At 42.1% G+C, this 24,739-nt stretch overlaps 1 protein-coding gene across 6 annotated transcripts in view; it reads right to left on the bottom strand.

Annotated features, from left to right (window-relative positions):
* APP (amyloid beta precursor protein) overlaps positions 1-23,763 on the bottom strand; it is a 205,210-nt gene extending 181,447 nt beyond the window's left edge. For all 6 annotated transcript variants that reach the window (XM_029939098.1, XM_029939099.1, XM_029939100.1 and 3 more), the window contains exons 1-2: positions 23,600-23,763; positions 3,337-3,466 (exon numbers count right to left, since the gene is read on the bottom strand). In XM_029939098.1, coding sequence (XP_029794958.1) covers positions 3,337-3,466; positions 23,600-23,719 — 250 coding nt within the window. In that variant the 5' untranslated portion in view covers positions 23,720-23,763. The remainder of the gene's footprint in view (positions 1-3,336; positions 3,467-23,599) is intronic.
* Positions 23,764-24,739: the final 976 nt, after the last annotated feature.

Raw genomic sequence — 24,739 nt, 5'->3', positions numbered from 1 at the left:
CATCAGGTTTCAATCTAAAGCCTGAGACTCATAGACAGGAAAAAACACAGGTGGGAGGAAAAGAAGGAACAAAAGCAGAAAGACTCCAGGGACATATCACCAGCATGAACTAAAATTCACCAAGGGTTGTGGAAAAGAGGGAAAGTTTAATAAAGCCACTCAGGTTAAGAGAATTTATTCCTAGGGCGCCTGGGTGGCTCAGTCTGTTAAGTGTCCAACTTCAGGTCAGGTCATGAACTTGCGGTTCGTGGGTTCAAGCCCTGTGTGGGGCTCTGTGCTGGACAGTTCAGGGCCTGGAGCCTGTTTTGGATTTGTCTCCCTCTCTCTCTGCCCCTCCCTTACTTGCACTGTCTCTCTCTCTCTCTCTCTCTCTCTCTCTCTCAAAAATAAAAACAAATTTAAAAAAACAATTGAAAAAGAATTTATCCCTAGGTTCTACAGTAAAACAAATATTGAGAGTTTTCTGCATCACGTGCTAAAATTGAAATGTATCATACGATCCTTTGATACTGAAATTGAAATACACACATATATGTATTTATTTACATTTTATTTATTTTTGAGAAACAGAGAGCGACAGAGTGTGAACAGGGGAGAAGCAGAGAGAGAAAGCGACACAGAATCTGAGGCAGGCTTCAGGCTCCGAGCTAGCAGTCAGCATAGAGCCTGACATGGGGCTCGAACTCTCTCAAGCTTTGTTTCGCATTTTAATATGCTTAATGTTTCAGACGACTGTACTTCGTGTTCTAGGTAGCACCTTTCTGAGAATGACCTTCAGACCACCTCTTGTCTAAAGGATAAGTTTGGATATAGCCGCTTGGGGGGCACTGGTATCAATGCTAAACACTAACTATTTGTTCAAGCAGCAAGTAATTTATAACGATGTTGCCTATTCCTACCACTAAGCGGAAAACATTATCAAGGGAAGATTTCTCGTGTGTCAAACTCACAATCATTTCCCTTATGAACACAACAGGTGACTTTTAAAAAACTTATTTATTGCCTGTAATTCACAGCCTTTCCTTGATGACCTGATTTTGTAAATCAGGAGGTTATTGGCTCCAGCACGATGTTCTGTTAATACCGTAAGGGACACTGGAGTGTGAACTGAAAGGTCTTGGGCTTTGGTCCTAATTCTGTCACAATCACCTGCGTGAGGTACAGCGAGACATCTTCCTTTGCGGACTCTCAGTATTTGTGCGTGCGAAGTGAGAACACTTAGGATCAGCCTTCCTACATGGTGTTTAATAGGCTTTCTCACAATATCATGAAATCTTTTGACTTCACGTTTAGATCTGAAGACATTTCATACATTGCTTCTTCCTTTTTACAGTATTTTGTTCCCTTGGGAGTTTCAATTCCCTCTTGCCAAGGGGAGGGGCACAGAGTAGGGGTAAGGAGAGGGAAGACAATCAATCTGGGCCCACAGGAAATTTGGAGTCAAAGGAAATTTGCCACAATTAAGCAGCGCCACTGTGGCGAACTATAATCTTACTGTCGATTCCATGTTTAGTGAATTCCGACACTTCTAAGTAGTTATGAAGTGGGAAGATCACAAGCAAAGTGATACGTGTTCACTTTGGAAACGGGTGCAGTTGTGAGTGACCTATCAGGGGTCATCAGCCATAATGCTCATCCAAAGTCCTATGACCTCGTTCCTGGTGAGCTTCTGTTCTCAACAAAGTATATCCGCGACATTTCACAGAACGGGTGAGAACCAGCAGGAAAACGTCATTAACAAGATCTGGCCCACCTAATTAACTGGCTCATGATCTATTTCCTAACTTACACCACAGTAAATGGGTCTCTCGGCATAATTAACTACATTGGTTTGAAATACACAGTTCCTGGAGACAGTTGACCTCTATATTTAAACTTCATCTTATTAGATTCTCAGTTCTTATCCAATCAGACAGAAAAGGGTTAGAGCCCTTGTAAAGTACTTTACGAATAAAGAACAAGGAGGAACACGGGAACTCTCGAATTATCAAATGTGTAAAAATCTGGTTTTGCACACTCTCTTCATCAAGTCGATTGTGAGCAAAATGCACCAGATGAAAACTTCATTCTAACGGCCAGTGTTTTCTGTGAATGTGTCAAATTACGCACAAGCATGAACGGTCACCAGTACATATGCTCTCATGGCATTTATGTTTGATGAAGTACTACACACATCTCCAGAATCTTCTGCACTTATCCTTACTGAGTTTGCTGCTGGGACTTTGTGAAAAAAGATCCCGTTTAGTCTTTACAAGAAGTCACCAGAGTATTTATCAGTATTTGTCCGTGGTCTCGGGCTCCCTGTGGAGATCTCTAGGTCCTTATTTACAACCACGCATAAACCACCATGTTGGCCGTCAGACCAAAGACTGTGGATTTCCACCTTGCCTGGTTATATATAAATATCAACTAGTAAGACACTAATAACCAAGTCAGATCAAATATGGAGTGAGACAGTGTTTCCAGAGGAAGAAAGTCGGACATCACATTAAACAGCTCAGTTTTAAAAATAAAAGGGGAAAGTAAAATGTGAGGTTCCTGAGAGAAGCCCCCAGTTAAACCTTAGTGAGCTAACTGGTTCCTCTAGTTTGATAAAAGCAAAAGAATAAAATAGTTCCCCAATTCTACTGTCCTGTCTACGGGCGGGGGGAGTCATCAAGTTGTTTCAGGAAAGGGGTTTTTAAGAAATTAGCACAATGGGGGAGCGCCACATGTCATTCTCTCTTCTATGAAGTCAGGCGACAAAACACACACGGCCCCAGTGCTCCCAGTCTTCGCGAGCCTGAGAACCACCTATGGGACTTGGGAAAATGAAAATTCCTGGGCCCCACCCCCAGGCCTTTTCACTCAGCAGTTATGGAATTGGTCCAAGAATTTGTCATTTGAATAAACACATTAGGAAAATTCATTCTGAGGCAGGGAGCTCAGAAATAGTGCTCTGGTGCTGATATCTTAACAGTCCAAGATGTAGTCCAATCCAGAGTGGCAGAAAGAAACGGCATGGTAGATTTAGTTAGAGCATCCTTCCTGGACGTCTAGGTGGCTCAGTTGGTTAAGTGTCTGGCTTTGGCTTAGGTAATGATCTCACGGTTCGTGGGTTCAAGCCCCAATTTGATCTCTGTGCTGACAGCTCAGAGCCTGGAGCCTGCTTTGGAGTCTATGCCTCCCTCTCTGTCCCCGCCCCTTCCCCGCTTTTGTGCATGTGTGTGCTCTCTGTCTCTCAAAAATAAACAAACATAAAAACAACAACAACAACAACAACACAACCCAACATCCTTCTTTTTCATCCCCAAAGACCAGAGCGCTCCGCGTCAGTTACACGGCCGGCCAGCTCACCTAAGCAGCGGTAGGGAATCACGATGCGGGCGTGGGTCTTGCATTGCTTGTGGCCCCTCTTGCACCAGTTCTGGATGGTCACTGGTTGGTTGGCTTCCACCACATTCGTGATCTGCAGTTCAGGGTAGACCTGGGGGAGCACACAAAAAGGGCAAACAGTTAAGCAGAGGCAGAGGCCGGTGTGTGCACGGGGCCCGATCCACCACTGCTGTTCTAAGGCACCAGAGTCTCCCAGCGTTCATGCAGCTTAAAACATTCAGGGTAAAGAAAAAAATGCAGGTGACAACAACCTAATCATTCCATTCAAAATACCAGGTGATGTGGCTTTTATATTATCTTACTGCACCCACTCAGGCTTAAGATACTTTTTTTTTCCCAGGGGAGATAAAGCAGAAACAGAAGGGAACCCTCTTATAAGCATAGAGTAATTTTAATGCAAAATACACTGGTGTGAGGATGATATTCTGTAATGCCCTAAATAAATGTTACAGTAGAGGGGCGCCTGGGTTGCTCAGTCTGTTGAGTGGCGGCTGACTTTGGCTCAGCTCATGATCTCACAGTTCTGGAGTTTGAGCCCCCATTGGGCTGGCTGCTCAGTGCACGGCCCGCTTCGAGTCCTCTGTCCCCTTCTCTCTCTGCCCCTCCCTTGCTTGCTTTCTCTCTCTCAAAAATAAACATTAAAAAAAGTTTGTTAAAAAATATTAATGTTATAGTAGATAGCCCTGGGAATATTACCATTACTTAAATTTAAACCACCCTCTCTATTTTGTTAATTTAGCAAACATTTTACATACAGTATATGGTGCACAGCTAGCTTTCCATAGAAAAATCTTCTCTTTATTCAAAGTAATTTATATAAAAACAATTTATCAAACAGTTATCATGGGTGTCATTTAGATAAAGACTTGCATTCAGGAATCTCTTTGCTTGATAGCTAACTGGCCCTTAGCTTTGATTACTGATCTCAGTAATCATGGTGCCTACTGAGCACTTGGAATAAAACATGAACACTCGGCCAACTATATATGTGAAATACCAGATCACTTCTATTAATAATAATAAGTAGTGACTTGAAAGAAAAAAATAAACATAAAAATGTATTTCTAAAATAGGCTTTTCTTTGCACGGACCTTGCACTTCTTCAGGGCTGCTAACATGCCAGGTAAAGACCACAGTGAGAGAAAAGCCTGAGACACCTGAGGCCATGAGCAAACGAATGGTTCTGATGATCGGCAGTAAAATCTAAAGTGAGAACCTGAAGGTGGGTTCCCTCCCCAGGGAAAGAAAAAAATAACCTCAAGGTAACCTGGCTGTCCACTTGTGAGACAACATCCCTCACGACCCTGTGACAGAGACCACTTAATCAGACTCCATGTTTGTGGGTCACGATACATGGGAGACAAAGAAGCAGAAAATGTATAAAAACCTACGCCACGTGGCGTTTGGGGCTCAGTTCTTCAGGTACGAACCCAACTGAGCCGTGCCGGTATGAATGAAGTTGCTTCCTGGAAAGAAAGCCTCAGTGGCACGGCTCTCTGTGCAATATTCCTGCTACAGTGCCTGGTTCAAGGCACTGCAGTCTCAGTGAGTCCCAGTGTGGGCTACACAATTTTGGCACGAAGGTACCCAAGCCAAGTGCGGTGGTTCGAAGTGGTACTTGCAACGTCAGAGTGTTGAATTAAGATTTTGGAGGAGGGACATGATGGGTAGTTTCAAAGAGTAGAATACGACCATGAAAGGGAATGGCAAGATCACTGGTGGAATGAAAAATCAAGGAACTGGGACCCTGGAATCCTGGAAGGGCCACTGAGGTTGACGTTGTTTGGGTGACAGCAAGCCAAGAGCTAACCCTTCGAAGATTGGGGGAGAAGGTTACTGAGGTATCCAGAGGACTAAACGAACAGAAGGGTGATCACATGCATGTACCTCTGAGGTGGGGCAGGGGACGGCTGAGGGGTAGAGGGGAAACATGGATCAGAAGTGAAAATGAGGAGGAAGGAGAGGAAGGAAGCCATCCCCCCCCCCCCCCAAGCACAGTGCTAGGAGGGCTGTGAGAGAACTTCTACCTGAGAAGCCTCCAGGGAGCACAGTGCTTGTGGGGGGGAATCAGATTTCCAAGCAGGAAAATAACACCTGCAGTGTTGACTATGCGTATGGAGGATTTTGCTTCTCTGTCAGTGACATTCAGGAAGGACTTGCCATGATCCCATCTTCATTTAAACGTGATATTTTATTCACTGTGGGCTTTTGGCATCACTTGTGATTTTTAAAATACTGCATTAAAATATTTGATTCCTGAGTGCCTCACTCACTGCACTGTAGTCCCAGCCCCAAGATAAATCATTTAAATAAATAATAAAGGAACAAGAACAGATAAAAAGCTGTGGTACATCCAGACAATGTGTTCTCCAGCGTCAAAAAGAACCAAGCCATGACAAGACCGGGAGGAACCTTGGTGCATGTTACTAAGGGAAAGAAGCCAATCGGAAAATGTTCCATCCTGTAGGATTCCAACTATGTGACATTCTGGAAAAAGGCATAACCATGGAGACAGTAAAAAGATTAGTGGTTACCGGGAGTCAGAGAAAGGGAAGGATGAACAGGAGAAACGTGGAGGATTTTCAGGGCCGGAAAATTATTCCATATGATGCTGTAACAGCGAGTATGGCTCATTATACATTTGTCCACACCTACAGAAGGCCAAGACCAAGAGCTAACTCTAGTGTAAACTCTGGGCTCTGGGTGATTCTGACGTCAGTGCAAATTCATCAACAGGCACAAATGTACCGCTGGTGGGGGTTGGATGATGGGGGAGACCGGTAGAAGACAGGGGACAGGGACACAGAAGAAGTCCCCGTGCCACCTTCTCAATTTTGCTGTGAACCTAAAACTGCTCTGAAGTATCAAATCTATGTTTCAAACAATTAAAAAGGGGAGCCTGGGTGGCTCAGTCGGTTAAGCGTCTGACTTCAACTCAGGTCATGATCTCATGGTTTGTGGGTTGTGTGTTGACAGCTCAGAGCCTGGAGCCTGCTTTGGATTGTTTCCCTCTCTCTCTTCCCCTCCCCAGCTCTCACTCATGTCTCTCTCTCTCTCAAAAATAAATAAGCATTAAAAAAAAAACAATAAGGCCCTGATCAGTGTAGTGTGGGGTAGATTCAGCGGTAGTGGCATGTGCTGTGACAGCACACGCAGGAAAAGGTATCTAAATCCGAATCCCGGGCTGGGTGTCGAGAAAGTTACTTTTCAAAAACATTGCCAGTAATGCAGCTCCAAATGGAAACAGCTACCTTCCCTTTATTTTATTTTGCTTTTAAGTACCTTAACACTTCGATGCATGCATTTCAGTCACAGATGATGCTCAACCTGAAAACGCCACTAAAAATTTAATATCCCCACGGCTTTCTTCCATACAATGAAAGGTGAACTGGCTCTCTGTACAGGAATATAATTCTCCCACCACTCTTCCCCGTTTATTAGGTCACAAAAGTACAGCACTCATGAGTCATAAACTCTGTGACACTAGAGAGCTTGCCCTGAGGGACATGATTTCATGTGCCTTAAAGTGTGAGTTACTACATTTTTCTGATGGGGTTCTGGCCGCCACTTCACAGAAATACTACCCTGCTGAGAATTTTCTCCAGAGCTTTCGGTTTTCTATAAACCCTGTGGCAGGCACAGGTAAGTCACACTGGTTTCTTTTTAATTCCAAGCCAAAGCAAAACAAAACAAACAACAACAACAACAACATTTGCAGGGTGCAAACTGATGCGCAGGAAAGGAAGGCCATCTCCAGTTTACAACACAGTCTTCGGACAACAGAGTAGTGACTTGCTCAGGTGGTAACTGTCTAACAGACGGACTTGAATTCTGACAAAACAAAATCAATGAAGACAAGGCTTCCCCCCAAGATCACTGGAGCTTCAGAAAGTGATTAGCCCAACACAGAATTTACTTCCAGTTCTGACCATGCAACCTAGGGCATACGTGTTATTGCCTATGCTTCAGCCTCTCTCTCCAGAATGCCGACAATGAACTTGTTACCGGGCAGGTGGGTGAGGAGGTTGGAGACCTGGAAGTGCATCAATCCCACACACAGTTTGCAGAAGTAACTTCAGCCTGAATCGCCCATTTTTCAGAGACAAGGAGTTATGAATTTGGATCTGTCAAACATAATAAAAATTTGCTGTTCTGAAATTGGGAGGTTTATTTTATTTGTTTTTAAAAATATTTATTTATTTTGAGAGAGAGAGCATGGAGGGAGGGTCAGAGAGAGAGGGAGAGAGAAAATCCCAACCAGGCTCCATGCTCATTGCAGAGCCCAATGCAGGACGTGAACTCACAACTACAAGATCATAACTTGAGCTGATATCAAGAGTCAGAGCTGCTCCAGCACCCCAAAAACAGAATGTTTATTTTAAAAGCAGGAGAAACATCAACGAGACAAGTAACAATATTTCTTTGGAGGCACACAGAAAGTCCTAGGAAGTCCAGGCTATTACCACATGCCACACAAGCCCCCACTCAGAAAACAAAAACAATACAATAAAAAAAAAATAAAGATTCTGACTAAAAATTCAACTACTACACACCTAGTTTTCATTAAGCAGCTCCAGCAGGTGACCAAGAGACAACCATTTTCATGTTACGAGATGAGCATTTTATATTGAAAAAAAATAGCGTAGCTCACAGGTTTAGCCAAGAATAAAATTTAAAATAATTAGACACACAAATGTATTTGAGGCTAATCAAGTCTCTGACTTCTCGCCATAATTATAAACATCAGTTCAATGTTTTATATTTCTTTGAAACGTCTCAAACCTTGACATAAAAGAAATAAAGATATCTGAGTTCCTCTCCAAGTTTCCAACACATGCAGCCCATGTGCCGCTAACACAAGCATCACTAATGTGCTAATGTGCAGGATTAGCAAATGAATGTCTTATATAGCCCCCTTCTTTCCTTGAAAAAAGCTTTTCTCTTTTTTTTTTAATTTGAGAGAGAATGAATCTTAAGCAGACTCCTGGTCAGTGTGGAGCTTGATGTGGTGCTTGATCCCATGACCCCGGGATCATGACCTGAGCGGAAACCAAGAATCCGACGTTCAGTCGACTAAGCAGGTTCCCTGGCCCCCATCTTTTCTAAAATGCTTCCTGTGCAAATCCCAAATAGGAGAAATCATTTTCTTAATAAAGAAATTTAAGTGACCAGAGCTACATTCATAAATTCTTACAGTAGAAGCAAATCTAGACCCGTTTCAGTTACTTGAGAAGAAAACTGTCATTTCCTACAAATCTTCCTAAATGACAGCGCCCCAGAGCAGAGGCTGTATACGTACAGCGTGCTCCATACACACTCCCACTGAAGACCCCACCGCCGCCCTGCAGATGCCCAAGTCAATTAGAGTGCCCCCGCGTCGACACACTCCCCCCTCACTGTGTAATGCAATGTTAATCCCTCTCTGCCACTTCAGGAATGCTTTATGGTATTTATCACAGTGCGCCTCTGCTTTGTGGTAAGTACATATGGATCCGCCTTCCCAGGGAAAATGCACTTTCCTGAAGGGCAGGAAACACAATTTGGCACCCCTTAGCCTCCCTAGTTTTCTCTATGTTCATTACCTTTAGTTTAAGGCTATGGAGGGGCTGTCCACCCCCTCCCGCTCTCTGTGCTGCTCCAGCCTCTGCCTTTGGAAAGAGTCCTCATTAATGGCCCCGTGTCCCTGTAGCTAATTAGAATCCAAGGAAAGCAAACTGTAAATTGCATCCTCTTCCTCCAGAGCTCTGAATTCACACATACGGGCTCTAGCTGGAGAGGGGAGCACAGCTGGCTAGCAGGCAGGCCAGATCCGTCATCGTTAGAGATGGGGCACCTGTCAATCCTGCGGGCATCTGGTGGCAGCAGTGGCCTGGGGGACGAAGCGGGAGGTATGTACGCAGCAAGAGAGCTGAGAGAGGCAGACACGGGAGATGGGGACAGACGGACGAGACAGAGGGGCAGACAGGGGCGCCCAAAAACCCGCAGCTCCAGGGACGTCTGGCATACCTCTAACTCCAGTGGCCTCTTCTACAAGCCCCCCACTTTTTTAAAACATAAGCTACTCTGGTGGCTTTATTTCCTTCCAGTGAACAAACCCAAGAAACAGGCCCAGCTCAAATGCTGGTTCACAAAAACCAAACAAACAAAACCCTCCCTGATCCCTTCAATCTCTGAATCCACAGCATTTTATCTATTTTTACCTTCTACGTTCTGCACAGTTAGGTGCCTTTCTGCCCTATTAGAATACACATTCCGCGAAGGCAGGGACAACGTGATTCATCTTTGTGTTCCCTTAACAGCGGCCAACACTGGGACAGCAGAGCAAGGGCCTGACAGATAGTTAATAGGTATTTCCTTTATCTATTACACATGTATTTATCCTGCTTAAGTTCAAAATCCACAAAGTATAGGGAAATTCAGGATATATGAAATTCCCATCAGGTATTATCAATGTATCTCTTAAATAAAATAATCTCTGTAGTATATACTATTACAGCTGGACTATGAGCATTTGAGAAAAATAAGCATCTCCGTGCCCTCCAATATTGTTCTTCCAAGTATGATGTGACAATTTATATAAATAATAGCCTCAGACAGGAGGCAGAAGAATAATGATAATAAATACACAGCTAAAGAAGATGCGCAGGAAGAATTAAAAGTCAGGCTCTAACTTAGACTCACTTCGGGTCCAGGAACCTGAAAAGCAGCCTACTCTCCAGGCCACAGGTACAGGTTTTATCTTTGAAAGCAAATATTATCAGTACATAAATTAAATTTATTTTTTTTTAAGAGTTGAGGGGCACCTGGGTGGCTCAGTTGGTTAAGCATCTGACTTTGGCTCAGGTCATGATCTCGCGGTTCGTGGCTTCAAGCCCCGCATCAGGCTCTATGCTGACAGCTCAGAGCCTGGAGCCTCCTTCAGATTCTGTGTCTCCCTCTCTCTCTGCCCTTCCCTGGCCTGCACTCAGTCTGTCTCTGACTCTCTCAAAAATAAACAAACATTAAAAAATTCAATAAAAAAAGAGAGTTGAAGTGATTCAAAAAAATCAAGAGCCAGGACAGAAGGGTATAAACAATCTTAGATCCACATTAGAAGGTGATTTGGTAGCCTGAGTGGTTCTCCTCACCACAGAAAAATACCTAAGACCTGCTCACCATCAGCACATTCTCATTCTATAATTTAAAAATCTAAAGCCTCTCATTTTCCATCGAAACTGGAAATATAATAATCATATCAATGCTGATCAATGTTGATATGATTAGTATATTAATCAATAGATAGCTTTTAAGTTGTTAAGTACACAAAGCAAGAAAAGACATTGATGATATATTTTTTTACGTTGATTAAAGTATAAGGTTAGAAAGCAAGAATAGTAGGAAAGCTCTCTTTATAGAGGGGACATTCGAAAGTCAATGCCCGACATTGATGATATTTAAGAAAGCCAAGAACATGTTGTTACATATACACTATAGAAAAATACTTCATATATCTTTATTATAATATATAAATATATACAATATTAATTATTATATTTATATCATTTACATATGTATCTTATTTATATATTTTATATTTATATACCTGACATATGTGACCAGAGCCATGCAGAACTTTCTTCTATTTCCAACACTTAAAGCAAAGAGGGGAACTCACCATGTCCCTTTTGCAAACAGGCCTCCAGGACAAGTGATTAATGCCAGAAGTCCTATTGACAAGACAGCTAAATTCCAAATGATCAAGGATATTCAAGACCACAAAATTGAATGCAGCTAAGAAAAAGCTGAAAGCAGAATTGATGGTCATAATAAAAGGAATTGGTACAAATTCTGAAAATAAATGGCTTACTGTTCTTTCTAGCCTATGAACTTTTGAAATAAATTTATAACCAAATCCTCAAAGATATTTCTTTTTGTAAAAAAAAGTGCTAAAAATTACATAATGTTACTTAGTAAAATTATGTTTTAAACATAGAAGTATGAAGTCAACAAATAATAGGATGCTTTGGTTTGTCCTAAATCGATTTACGGCTCTCAAGGAGGCCAGCTACACATCTGCACGAGAGGCTGCCCAGAAACAATGCAGACCTTGAAAGAGGCAAACCAGAGCACGTGCCTTCCGGACTCATCCAGACACCAGAGGGACTACATTCTATCTTTACTGAAATTGCGTGTAGGTACCTGGAGCATCCACTATACCATTTTTTCTACATTTACAGGTGCTTGAAATTTTGAATTAAAAGTAAGAAAACAACAACAGTAGTCCGGGGGAAACAGAGTCCGATTTCCAAATCTACAAGTGGAAAAACAAATACAAAAACAAAGATCTAAACTGCAAATGCATGAATGCAGCGGGCACGCACACACACGAAACAAAGAGGCGGAAACTCCATAGCAAAGCGGTATAGAGGTCATTGTGACATAGTTTCGTCTCAAAGCTGGTACACACCAAGCTCTTTTTCAAAGAACGTATCCAAGAAGAGACTGAGGGAAACACGCTACTGATTTCCTGTGTGCCTGCAATGTTTTCCGTGCAGCCAGGGCATGTCATCCCTGCAACTGCTCCGCTTCACAGATCAAACTGACGGAGCTAGTCACCAGCTTCCGAAGCCAGTGCCGTGTCTGAGCACTTCGAGGGCATTACTTACAAGTTTTAAATAAGTTCTACATGTCAGTGTGTAAACCAAAGCAAAGTACGTCCCAGACAATACATCTCTGTTTCTGGATTAAAATGACTTACTTTCTCCTTTAAAATCTTCTGAAATACAAAGAAAAGGCATATCTCACTGCTTTCAACATAAATGCTTTTAATAATGCTAGGGATATTGGGAACACAGTATCTAACTTAATTGAGAAAGAATGGAAGCCGAAAACGGTCTCTGCTTATGACATAACAAAGTGCCAAGGGGGCAGCACCCAGATGATGACACATTACTGCAATAATGGGTTGTGTGAGCGGTTGTAGGTTTCACAACAACGACCTTATGCAAAAGCAAAGGACATAAAATGCTGTAGGACACCAGCCCATTTCCCAATAATTTGGCCCAAGTCTGTTTTCAACACTCTATATACACATATTGTTAATACATACACTCATATTCAGAGTTGGAAAATATTGTCAAAGAACTTTGTTCGATGTGTAAGGACTGAGTCTTACACCAGAAGTGCTGAGTGCAGGAACAAGCGGGGCGGGGCCGTGAGGCAGGGACAATCACCAAGATAAACAGACAAATGTGAGAACGTAATCAGATATGCACACATACAACCTAGATTCTCACCCTCTGTTGGTTTATGCCGATTTTTTAAAATATCCAAACTGTACAGTATTATTTGCCAATTATACCTCCGAAAAGAGAAAAAAATATATGACAGGAGAAGACTTCCAGTAAATCAATGAATTAAATGTGAAATATACAAGTCCACAGCATTACTACGTACATAAAAGTATATATATAACCTTACATAATATAGTATTGTAGTACTGTATCAGTAGATGGTATGACTGCAAATGTGTAATAATCACCCATTTAAGAGATTGCTAGGTGAGGGGCACCTGGGTGGCTCAGTCGGTTAAGCATCCGACTTCAGCTCAGGTCACGATCTCACAGTTTGTGGGTTCAAGCCCCATATTGGGCTCTGTGCTGACAGCTCAGAGCCTGGAGTCTCCTTCAGATTCTGTGTCTCCTTCTCTCTCTGCCCCTCCCCTGCTCATGCTTTGTCTCTCTCTGCCTCTCAATAATAAGAACATTTCAAAAAAATTTTTTTAAAAGAAAGAAAATAAAAAAGAAATTGCTTGGTGAGAACAAGGACAAAAATTAAATTAAACATTAATTTGATTAAATACAAAATGTGTAAAAACAAAAGTCCGAACTTGGTAGCATCTCTTTTATTTAGCTCTAAACCCTATGGTCTGTGCAAACAATCCTTACAAGTGTACAAACCATTAATGCATAAAACGTATCCGTTCTCACAGACAGACAGCTGATGCCTCTATTAGAACACTGTCTGACCTCACATGAATTTTTGGATCTTTCAAAGACTGGAGCCACAATGCATATGTGCCTGTAATTGTGGATCCATTTTAAGTCCACAGGGTTGGATGACACACACAGCAAAAGAGTAATAATGGCCAAAAATGTGCCCCCGCTTCACCACTTCACTGTGTATGCAGCATGTCCTCAAAACTGGTCAGATTACAAGAGTCACGTGCCAGGTTTGTTTATTTAACTTATTTGTAATTCCGCGTTCTTGCAGAATCATGGGTGAAGAAGGATTCTCGTCTGGGACTCCCATGTTCGCTGATACATCTTCCAGTAGGAAGCCGGGCAAAGGAAATGGTTTCGTTCAACTTAACAAGCAGGCAGATTTTGTTTTGTTCAGGCCCTGGTATGTTTTGTTCGGCGATCCTTTGAATTTGTAGACAAAACAACTGTTCGTTTAGAGAAAGAAAATTAAAAAAAAAAAAACAGGGAACACGTGTTGTTAGCTGCGGTTAACACTTAGGAACGAGAGAGGATAACCTGTAATGGAACTGGAGAGATGGCAAGCGCGGCCATATTCACCCGTGTGACTTTGCCGGCTGGGAATCCTTGGCCCTGCGTGAGCCTGAACCTGTTCCAGACTCCCTCCCTCCGGAGACCTGCTCTGAGAGGAGTCAACACCTGCTCTCAGGCCTGCCTTACAAGAGGGGCTCTGCCTGGGAGGGAGCCAGAGGACAGCCGGGCCTATGTTCTCATGCCTCTCCTTTAAAAAGGAGTGATAGTGGTGGGGCTTGCATAATTTCTCACTTAGGTGATGGTATGTAAGTTGTACAGCACACACCCGCGTGCTCCTGTCACAGAGACGACATGCTCTGAGGCTGCTTAGGCAGCTTTCCTGGATTGCTCAAGTGACGAGAGAGCAAAGGCTGGATTTGAAAGTCTGACAAGGGGAAGCCCATGTTCCCCTTGTCTGGCACTTGACCCCTAAGGGCTCCCTTCTCGCATCGTCTTACACACACCACGATGGTCCTTCACGTTCCCCTTCCACGCCGACATCTTGAAGATCTGAATCCCCTTCTCTTCCTAAGCCAACCCACCCTTGGATACAGGCTAAGTTTTCTAAAAGCGTCTTGACCAAAGAACACTCAGGCAGAGAAACAATCCCACAGCTCTTATTTCCAGAATTAGACCTGAAATCCCCAGATTTAGAACCAAAACCCTCTACTTTTCAATTTTCTGAATTCTCAATTTATCCAATTGTATATTTATAAGCTACTTACGGAGCCAAGCGTGGTGTCTCGCCTCTCGCAGCACATGACACAAAATCCTGCTCTGAATAGAACCCCATAAATATTGGCTGAATTTGCCTGAATTAAATTTGGGAAAGAACAAGATTCTTTATCACAGTTCCAATTTTTCACTCTCCCGTCCCAGAGCCTTTGGTTTAAGTAAAACAATGTTGTTGTTTTTAAATCTCATTTCATTCAAAAGAAAAAAAAAAGACAATAAAATCTAAAAATGGCAATTTTCGTTGCTAGATTTTACTATGTGTTTCAAGGGGAATATTATCCTATTTCTGCTCTATTTATAAGACTCCTAGTTCCTTAGAACAATCTAACGGTTGGGGTAATGCAACAGTTCATTAAGGCAAGTGGCCACTTTAGGCTGTTAAATGATGAATAATTCATACAGTTATTTTCGAGCTGTTTCCGCGATGGCAGCACTTTCTGCGTCTAGTAGAGAACAGAGGAAAGGGATTGCTTTCGACCACAGGACCACAGAGGAAAATAATAATTGAGCGAGTGTCTGTTGTGGTCAGCAATTACTGTAGACGAACTAGCCCAAAACTCGGTAGCTTCTAACAATAAGCGTTTCTTAGTTCACACCGTTTCCGTGGGTCTGGAATCTGGGAGTGATACAGACTCCTACAAGGACCCTGTCAAAATGTCGGCCGTGGTTACACGAAGGCTTCACTTGGCTACAGGAGGTTCATTTACATGCCTGACAAGCTAGTGCTGGCTGTAGGCAGGGGCCTTTTGTTCTTCGCCACATGTACCTCTCCACGGTGCTGCCAAAGGGATGTTGGGAAGATGGCGGAGTTGGAGGACCCTAAGCTCACCCCATCCCATGTTTACAGTTAGATACCACTCGCACCCAAGTCACATCCTCACAATATGGCAGCTGGCTTTACCGTAGCAAGTGTGCAAGGTAGAGGTCACATGTCTTCATGACCTAACCTCAAAAGTCACACACCCATCATTTCTCTGTATCCTATTGGTTACATGTGTCAGCCCTGCAGAGTGTAGCCAAAGATGACACACGGGTATGAATGCAAGTTCCACGGAAGCCATCCCGGAGGCTAGCCAGCTACCACATAATAATTTAGAATTTCTCACTATTCTGTGGGTTAACTGGGCAATTCCCCACATGGTGCTGCCAGCCAGACAACAGCAAGGAAGGCCATAGTAATCGACCAGACCTTGTGTACATGGCAGTACCACTCTCTGGTGTCTCTGCATACATTGTGAGGCCTGGAATCATGAGGCCCCACCCTCACGACCTCATCTAACCCTAATTAGCTCCCAAAGGCACCACCTTTGATGTTAAGGGCTTCAACAAATGAAATTGGGGGAGGGGAGGACACAAACATTCAGTCCATTGCAGTCCTCACTACATATTTGATGACCCTCAAACTGACTGTGTTAATAAAACAAACAAACAAAAAGAAGTAAAGAAATGCAAATAAATATATGAAGTATAACTATTATGATTAGAGAAAACAGGCAAACAAGAACTGATGATTCAGGATAAACTACAGATTAAACAAGTACTCAGTTTAAACCCCAAGTTTCAAACTATCTTGCCAATCAAATTTTCTAAGGGCTTTTAACAAGGTACAAAGAAAAAGACTCAATTTTTACTTTATGTCCCTAATCTTGCTCTTGACCAAGGACAGGGCAGAAGAAATCAGGAAGCAAAGATGACAATACTGATAACAAAACACCAAGAGCGGGGAACACAACCGGAGAGGACCACGAGATGATGAAGGACATGGACTAGATCATTCACCATCGAAACGATACCATTTGACATGTCATATTAAACGAAGCATCACCACCTACAGAGTGCAGCTCTACTGGCAACACTTTGCAAGAATAAATTTAACAAGGGAGTTAAATTGGTTAGCCAAAGGTCAAAATGAGGTCACGGTCATGAGTTCAGTCCGTTTGTCTTGCCCTCGAACCACAGACTGCGAACAGCTGTCTCTCTGACTCAGCCAGCTGCCTCTAAAACATCTGTGTTTGGGTCACAAGAGGGACTGAGAACATAAAAAAAATTATGCATCGCTCTCAGGAGAAAAAATAATCTGTAAATGAGGGGCACCGTAAATGGCAACTAATAGTAATGGTTTTGGCTTTTTTTTTTTTTTTTTAAAAGTATTTGTGCAATGACTGATGCTAGAATACAGTAGATAAATATCTTCATGATGCTGAACAAATGTGCCCGTCAACCTGGAACGCTAAATGAAGCCATTGTTCAATAAGAACTTAAAATAACTAAGAGAATGGTCATCCACAAAAAAAAAAAAAGAAGAAGAAGAAGAAGAAGAATCCAAATAAATACAGGAAGAGAGTGCTTTGGTGGAAGGATTGGTTGTGAACAATGACCCCAGTTAAAGACAGCAGCTGCCACTAGTTTTGATGGCAACGAAACAGACTGTAACATTACAACTTCGAAAATAATAAGTTATTGTAACTTACGGACCCTGTGAGGAGACAGAAAAATTGTGATTATTTTCCTTGGCGTTCCTATTTCAGTACTGCCTAAAACAAAAGCATGGCTTCAAAAAAAGGAATAAAGGATAAGAAGTATTTTCCAACAAGACACAAAAATTCAATCCTACGAGAGAGAACTATTCATTATTTCTAATTATAAGAGAAAAATTTCGGAATACCTACAAAGTGGGGAGTGGCAGGAAGACTGTAAAACATCAATAAAGGATGTTGTGGATAGTTCAGGATGCACCGCTCAATAAGAAAACGTCAAATATTTGTTTATCAGTTCTGAGTGATCATCTTTCTAACCCTCCACTGTTTCTTAAAAGCTGGTTAAAGTCACAACACACTATGAATTCTCAGCTACCTACTCTCCAGCCTGGAACTTGTCTGATGCACTGAATGATTCTAAGCCCACTGTGTTGGGCTATGGTCATTATTCTGTTTCAGCCCCATGCCACTCGCTCTTCATCCCTTTTCTGGAAGCCCCTCTCCCCATACCATGCAGCTCTGGTTGGCCTGTCCAATAGGCCACATGCCATCATGGCCAAGGTGGGCCAGTCCCAGCACTGAGTGCTTGTGGATGCAGTAACTAATACAAAGGTAGGTCCTGCTTTTTTGGTCCTACCAGAATCCCTCCTTGGAATGATAATGCACAGTGGCAGAACCAAGCTGGGAAATCAAGCGAAGACAACACAGTCCCCAGGCTGCTGGCTGCCATCTTCCCTGGCCTCCTAGAGGAAGCCTATTTAGTGGGAGAAAATGAGGTGAACACACAGAGAATGGATAAGCAGGAAACAAGAGAGACCACAATAGAGAAATTCCAGGCAGCACTGAATCTCGGTACCAGGATCTATGGACCCAGTTTTTAGATGCCTTTTCAAAAAAAATTCTGTAAGCTAATCACACTCTAAAATCCTTCCCATCTGTGGCAGAAAATATTCCCCAAGTGTAAAATGTTTAGTGGGTTCTGTCACCTAGCAACAGAAACTGCCTAATTAACCCATCCTTACAATTTTCCCATCTTTTCTTCCTTCTAAGACTCTGGGTTATCTCCTGGGTGTTATCCCCTGGATCTCGTTCCTACTTAGTTCTTGTAGATACCTGAGCCTAGTTCTCTTTTAATGGACGTGTACCCTCCCCCTAAGTGTAGCTTATGCTTCCCTTGGCTTAAGTTAATTCCTTTAAGAAAAAAAAACAAAGACACAACAAAAAACAAAGGCTTTCTCTTTTCCTTGAATTGCCCTTAAGCTCTCTGCCTCTAGGTCTTTCCTCAAAGAGTTCACAGAGGTCCTCATCATCCATGCACATTATTCTTTCGGTAACTTCTTGCAAGTTGACCTGTCCCATGCTCTTCCACTGAAATTGCTATCGTAAAGATCAACAATGACCTAAATGCCAAATTATAAGACTGTTTTATTACAAAACAATGCTCGTGACTTAGAAATGGGCAGGAGATGGGGCGCTTGGGTGGCTCAGTCGGTTAAGTGTCCTACTTCCGCTCAGGTCATGATATCACGGTTTTGTGGATTGATAGTTCAGAGCCTGGAGCTGGGTTTGGATTTTGTGTTTCCCTCTTTCTGCCCCTCCCCCATTTGCTCTGTGTCCGTCTCTCAAAGATAAATAAACATTAAAAAAATGATAAATAAAAGAAACGGGCGAGAGAGATCACTGGGTGTCTCAACAGTGACGTGCAGGTGTGGTTTCCGAGAGCCCGGGGCGCAGAGGGGAAAGGAACAATCTGATTGTACAGGGTGTGTTCTTCTGATCGTCTCGTTACCACTGACTGGAGCTCTGTAACGCAGGTAACGTAGACATCTGATAGCACTGCAAATGCTTCCTGTCCTACGTGATGCCAATCAGATGGGTCCCCTGAACATGAACTCTGTTGCACAGGAATATCTCTTCTGGTCAATCTGAATCAGTTTTAGCATCTTCCAGGTCACCTCATTAATTAATGAACTGAATAAAACGTTCAATGTGTGTTCATTTTCCAAGAGTGCAGCTTTTGCACTGTCAAAAATTATACTTCAACCTTCTAGTCTCCCATCACCCTTGCATTAATCATTTCCTTCATTTAGAAATAAACCTGGCCTGACTTGAGGCACAAGAGAACTCCCAGTTCTGGCCCGAGGTCTCTGGCCACTGCTCCTCCTCCACAGATGACATTCTTTCACATGTTCTCCTTAAATGGTGCAATTTAGCAAGATTTTTCCCCAGCGGCACCATAAGGGTAAAATGAGAGCAAGCACTTAGCAAGGTAGCTTAGCACCTTCTTAAAGCTCAGTGAAAGTTAGCTGGTATTAGCATCATCAACATTGTCGGGTTTTATATTGCTAAAAATATTCCACAAGCCTTTCTCTCTCCCTAGAATCCCCCTTTTAAAAAATTTGAAAAAATGTTTATCTTAGAGAGAGAGAGAGAGAGAGAGAGAGAGTAAATGCAGAGGGGCAGAGAGAGAGAGAGAGAGAGAGGAAGACACAGAATCTGAAGCAGGCTTCAGGCTCCAAGATGTCAGCACAGAGCTTGACATGTGGCTTGAGCTCACAAAATGGGAGATCATGAACTGAGCGGAAGTCGGATGCTTAATGGACTGAGGCACCCAGGTGCCCCACCCTAGACCCCCCTTTAAGAACAGGCCCTGTGTTCTACTCATCACTGCCTCCTTAGCATCCAGAGATACATGTTTGAGAGAGGGAGAGAACCATTGGACTCTCAAAAGCTATTCATATAATCCCGTTGCGATAAAATATGTCTAATGAAAAATGCATTTAAAAGACCCCAAAACAAGCCTTCCTGCCTGATTCCCAATCACCAGTAAAGTTGTGGTGGAAGGTCTGGGGGGACTCCTCACTTCTGCTTCCCTCTCCCACATAAAGATGATGGGATCTGAGACCCTTTAAAGCCCAGAGTTATTTGTGGCCTTGAGCAGTGGGGACGACAACACAGTTCAGTGGAAATATAATGGAAATATACTATGTCATTTTAAATCCCATAGTAGCCACATTAAAAAAATAAAACAAACAGGTGAAATTCATTTTAATAACATAGTATTTACAAGCTAGGGGCGCCTGGGTGGCTCAGTCAGTTAAGCATCCGACTTTGGCTCAGGTCATGATCTCACAGCTTGTGAGTTCGAGCCCCGCATTGGGCTCTGTGCTGACAGCTCAGAGCCTGGAGCCTCCCTCCAATCCTCTCTCCCTCTGCCCTTCTCCCACTCATGATCTCTCTCTCAAAAATAAATAGAAACATAAAAAAATTTTTTACAACCTAATAACATGTACATGATGTTTAAATCAGTATATACAAAATATTTCAATATGAAATGAATATGAAATTACTAATACAGCATTTTATATTCTTTTTTCCTGTAAATCTTTAAAATAGAGTATTTATCTTACACTTCCAGCACACATTAACTTGGACTAGCCACACTGCAAATGCTCAAAGGCCACACATGTGGCTAGTGGTTACCTTACTGAAAGCATAGACTCCAGTAGGGAACCCAGAATCTAGATATCTAGATATGGGGTCAGAGTGAAAAAGCAAGAGGATGACTTTTTGAAATGCAAATCTACAGTCCTTTCCCTTCTTAAAAAAAAAAAAAAAAAAGAAAGAAATACTCCCAATGACTTCCTGCTGTTATGGAAAAAAACCAATTCATTAAGAGGCTCACAAGTCTGATGTTCTGGCCTTTTCGTACTTCTATGGTCTAATGTTTGTCTAAACATCTTAAGACTCTGGCCTGTGCACATCATCTCTGAAGACCTCAGTGGGCAGTGAGGTGAGACAGGCAAATATACCAGAATCGCAAGACAAACACCAACCAACCAAGAAGCTTACTCTCCTGCCCCATGGCCACCAACATTCTGGAACCCCCAGAAGTCTGGGACCCAGAAGAACCACCCTGTGGCTTACCCCAAGAACAAACAACAGACAAGACAGGAAGTGAAGCTGGACATTAGTGGGATCTCTAAGTGGTGTGGGCATAAACGCTGTTCTCAGGGTCGTGAAAGGTAATTTTTATAGGGTCATCATACAAATGTAAAAGCATGTGATTACTCAGAAGTGGCACTACCGGAGGAAAACTTAAGCTGCAAACTATGACACGTGCAATTAGCCATTCAACAGAAAATGATGATGTGGTCAACATTATTAGCTGAGTCTGAGATCTAGCCTTTTTAAAAAATATGTAACTTAACAACATTCTGAATGCATAATCTGTATGTATATCCAGAAAAGTGACATGATATAAAAAAATCCGTAAGCCTGCACACAGAGTTCCAACTTACTGAACCCATAACTTATTATAAAACTACTAGAGGAAGTCTTGCACAGAACGTGAATATTATATCTTCAAAATGTGTATTTTAGAAATGTCGGTATCTGGGCAAAAGTTAATTTCTTATCAATCCCTATTTAATAAATGTTTCTTTTTAAATTTTTTTTAAATTTTACTTTTTTTTTTTTTTAACATTTATTTATTTTTGAGAGACAGAGAGAGAGCAGAGGAGGGCCAGAGAGAGGAGACAGAAGCCAAAGCAGGCTCTGAGCTGCCAGCTTAGAGCCCAACATGGAGCTTGAACTTACGAACTGTGAAATCATGACCTGAGCCAACTGAGCCACCCAGACGCCTCTTAATAAATGCTTCTACTAAGAAATATAATAGACTTAAATATTGGTGATTTTTACTTAATAAGAAGAATTACCTTTTTACAGCATGGTTCATACTCCTTCAGGATAAAAATGATACGTAATATATTGCATGATACCAATGCCTTTTTGCTTTTCAAAACACAAGAGTTAATGTTTAGAGACTGTCCTTCCTTAGAGTGCTACCAGAAAAAATTGTGTGTATATATGTAAAAAATTACATATTTTAATATAAACATTATTAAAAACGCACACACATACACACACTTCATTAAATACTCATTTTGGATCTAAAAAGACTAAAGGAAATTTTCTAGTACATGGAAGAATACAACAAAGAAAATGTTGCCAGGTTTCTATGAAGGATAAGGAAGTTTTGCCAAGAGGCATAAGACTAATTCCTTTAAATGTTCTTAAAACACAAATAGCCACATAGCCTAGAATAGGTAATTTTCTGGCAGCGTGGGCTAAAATGTCTTGGACTCCAGTTACTTTAAACTGAATTAATAGGGAAGGAACACCCTATACAATAATAGAAAGTGAGCCAGAAAAATTACAAAAAGGATGAAGATTTTTTTTTAATTCTTTTTTAATGTTTTTAATTTATTTTTGAGAGACAGAGAGAGACATTGCAAGCAGGGGAGGGTCAGAGAGAGAGGGAGACACAGAATCCGAAGCAGGCTCCAGGCTCTGAGCTAGCTGTCAGCACAGAGCCCGACGCGGGGCTTGAACCCACAAACCGTGAGATCATGACATGAGCCGAAGTTGGACGCTTAACCGACTGAGTCACCTAGGTGCCCCTGAAGATATTTTTGAATGCTTCTTGAAAGCACTTTTTTTATAAGAAAAAGAAGAAAACCATATACCCTCTTTTGCTAGAAGGATAAATCAGAACAATGAAAATGGTTACCAACAGAAGATGGGTGAAACTTTTTAAGAGTTTCTAACTTTTAACAATGTGAATGTTTTACATTTTCGAAAAATAAAATCAGGAAGGAAAAAAAAACTAAAATTGAAGATAAACAGAAGTAAAATATACCAAATTGGTAACATGAATAGGCAAAATTAATTCTAGCAATTTTTAAATACATTATCTTGGGGTGCCGGGGTGGCTCCTTAATTTCATCAGCTCAGGTTGTGATCTCCTGGTTCATGAATTTGAGCCCCACACTGGGCTCTGTGCTGACAGTGTGGAGCCTGCTTGGGGTTCTCTGTCGTTCTCTCTGCCATTTCCACAAGCTCTCTCTCTTTCACTCTCAAAAATAAATAAACTTAAAAAAATAAAATTAAAAAAACCCAACATTATCTTGACTGTAAAGTCACAGTGAGATACATTCTAAAGATAAATGGAGTGCCAAGATATCTTAAACTTTACTCAGCTGGTTTACTGATGGTTGCAATAAGACATCATAATTTCTTAAAAATTTTTTACATATTGCATATGGCAAAGCAAGTAAATATGTTAATAGTATAGTGAGGGGCGCCTGGGTGGCTCAGTCGGTTCAGCGCCCAACTCCCGGTTTTGGCTCAGGACATGATCCCAGGGTTCATGTGTTTGAGCCCCGTGTTGGGCTTTGCACTGACAGCATGAAGCCTGCCTGGGATCCTGTCTCCCTCTCTCTCTGCTCCACCCCCGCTCACCCTCTCTGACTCTTCCTCTCAAACAAATAAATAAACTTAAAGAAAAATACTATAGTGAATCATTAGGAACCAAGATTTTTACTGCAAGAGATAAAACACAAATACTTAAGAAGTTAAAGTAAAAACACACTCCATTGCATGTGATCTAAGAGCCACTGGGTACCAGCAGGGACTTACTTCTTGGCAGTACTGCAAGATGTCTTCCTTGGTGCCGATGCACGTTTTGGTCCCCGACGGATCTGACTCCCACTTCCCATTCTGAACGTTCATGTGCATGTTCAGTTTGCCACAGAACATGGCGACCTGAGGCTCGGCAAGCAGGCCGGCATTGCCGTCAGTGGGCACCTAAAAAAAAAAAGAAGTTTCGGTTAGTTACCCAAATCCACAGCTCTGGGGAAGAGGCTGGGGAAGGGTGGCAACGAGGAACATGGCACCGAGCGGTACCAAAAATAGTTCACTCTTGCTCTCAGGAATCCCTCCAAGTAAAAATTTGCCTTGCCTTCAACGTTCCTTTGAGTTAAGTATTATGTGTGCTTTACTGATATCCAACCTCCTATAAGATGGCACCTTTTTAACATTGAAATATAGGAATTAACAATATTGAGCAGAATGTATTCATGGAAAGTTGATGCGATTCCTGGTAGCAGATTTTGCCGTGCCTCCTGAAAGGTTCTGAAAATAAAATAAGGTGTTTTTCTGAAATAAACATAATCACTCTGACGGAAACCATCTTCTCATAATAACCTCCAACTGACTCACACAACGAGCAATGCCAAGGCCCTGCCTGATGACCAGGTCTAAGAATAAGGTTGTACAGAGCCTCCTGGAGCGGAAGCCATGGGGTTAGCGTGCTCATTTGCTAGCAAGTGACCTTACGATTTTTTTGGACCCAAAAATTACTGTAGAGTTCACCATGCACAAATGTGACTGAATATGTGGGCCATTCCAGTGGTTTTCTCCAGAATACTCTCTGGTTTTCCCTCGCTCAGATCGTAAGAACAGGTAAAAGGTGCCGGCGTCTCATGTCCCCAACCTTGCTGTGGAAGGACACAGCGAAGTCTCCCCAGGTCTGTCAGAGCACCTGTGGGTTGTAAGCTCTTAGTAGGTCTTAGCCGTTACCACCAGAGGCAATATACCATTTTACCAAAATAACCAAAAAGGTGGCCCTTCGGTATTTCCAAACCCTTCTGTGCACAGGTATCACCTTCACATAAACATTAAAAATTCTTTTCATATAAATATCTTAAAAAGGAAATATGGAAGTTTTGACGTATCCGTACTACCTCACTTCATGGGTTCTGATATGTCAAAAAGACT

Source organism: Suricata suricatta, chromosome 5 (assembly GCF_006229205.1).
Source record: "Suricata suricatta isolate VVHF042 chromosome 5, meerkat_22Aug2017_6uvM2_HiC, whole genome shotgun sequence".
NCBI lineage: Eukaryota > Metazoa > Chordata > Mammalia > Carnivora > Herpestidae > Suricata > Suricata suricatta.
Note: the sequence above shows the minus strand (reverse complement) of the source record. Positions and strands in the feature narration are given on the sequence as shown.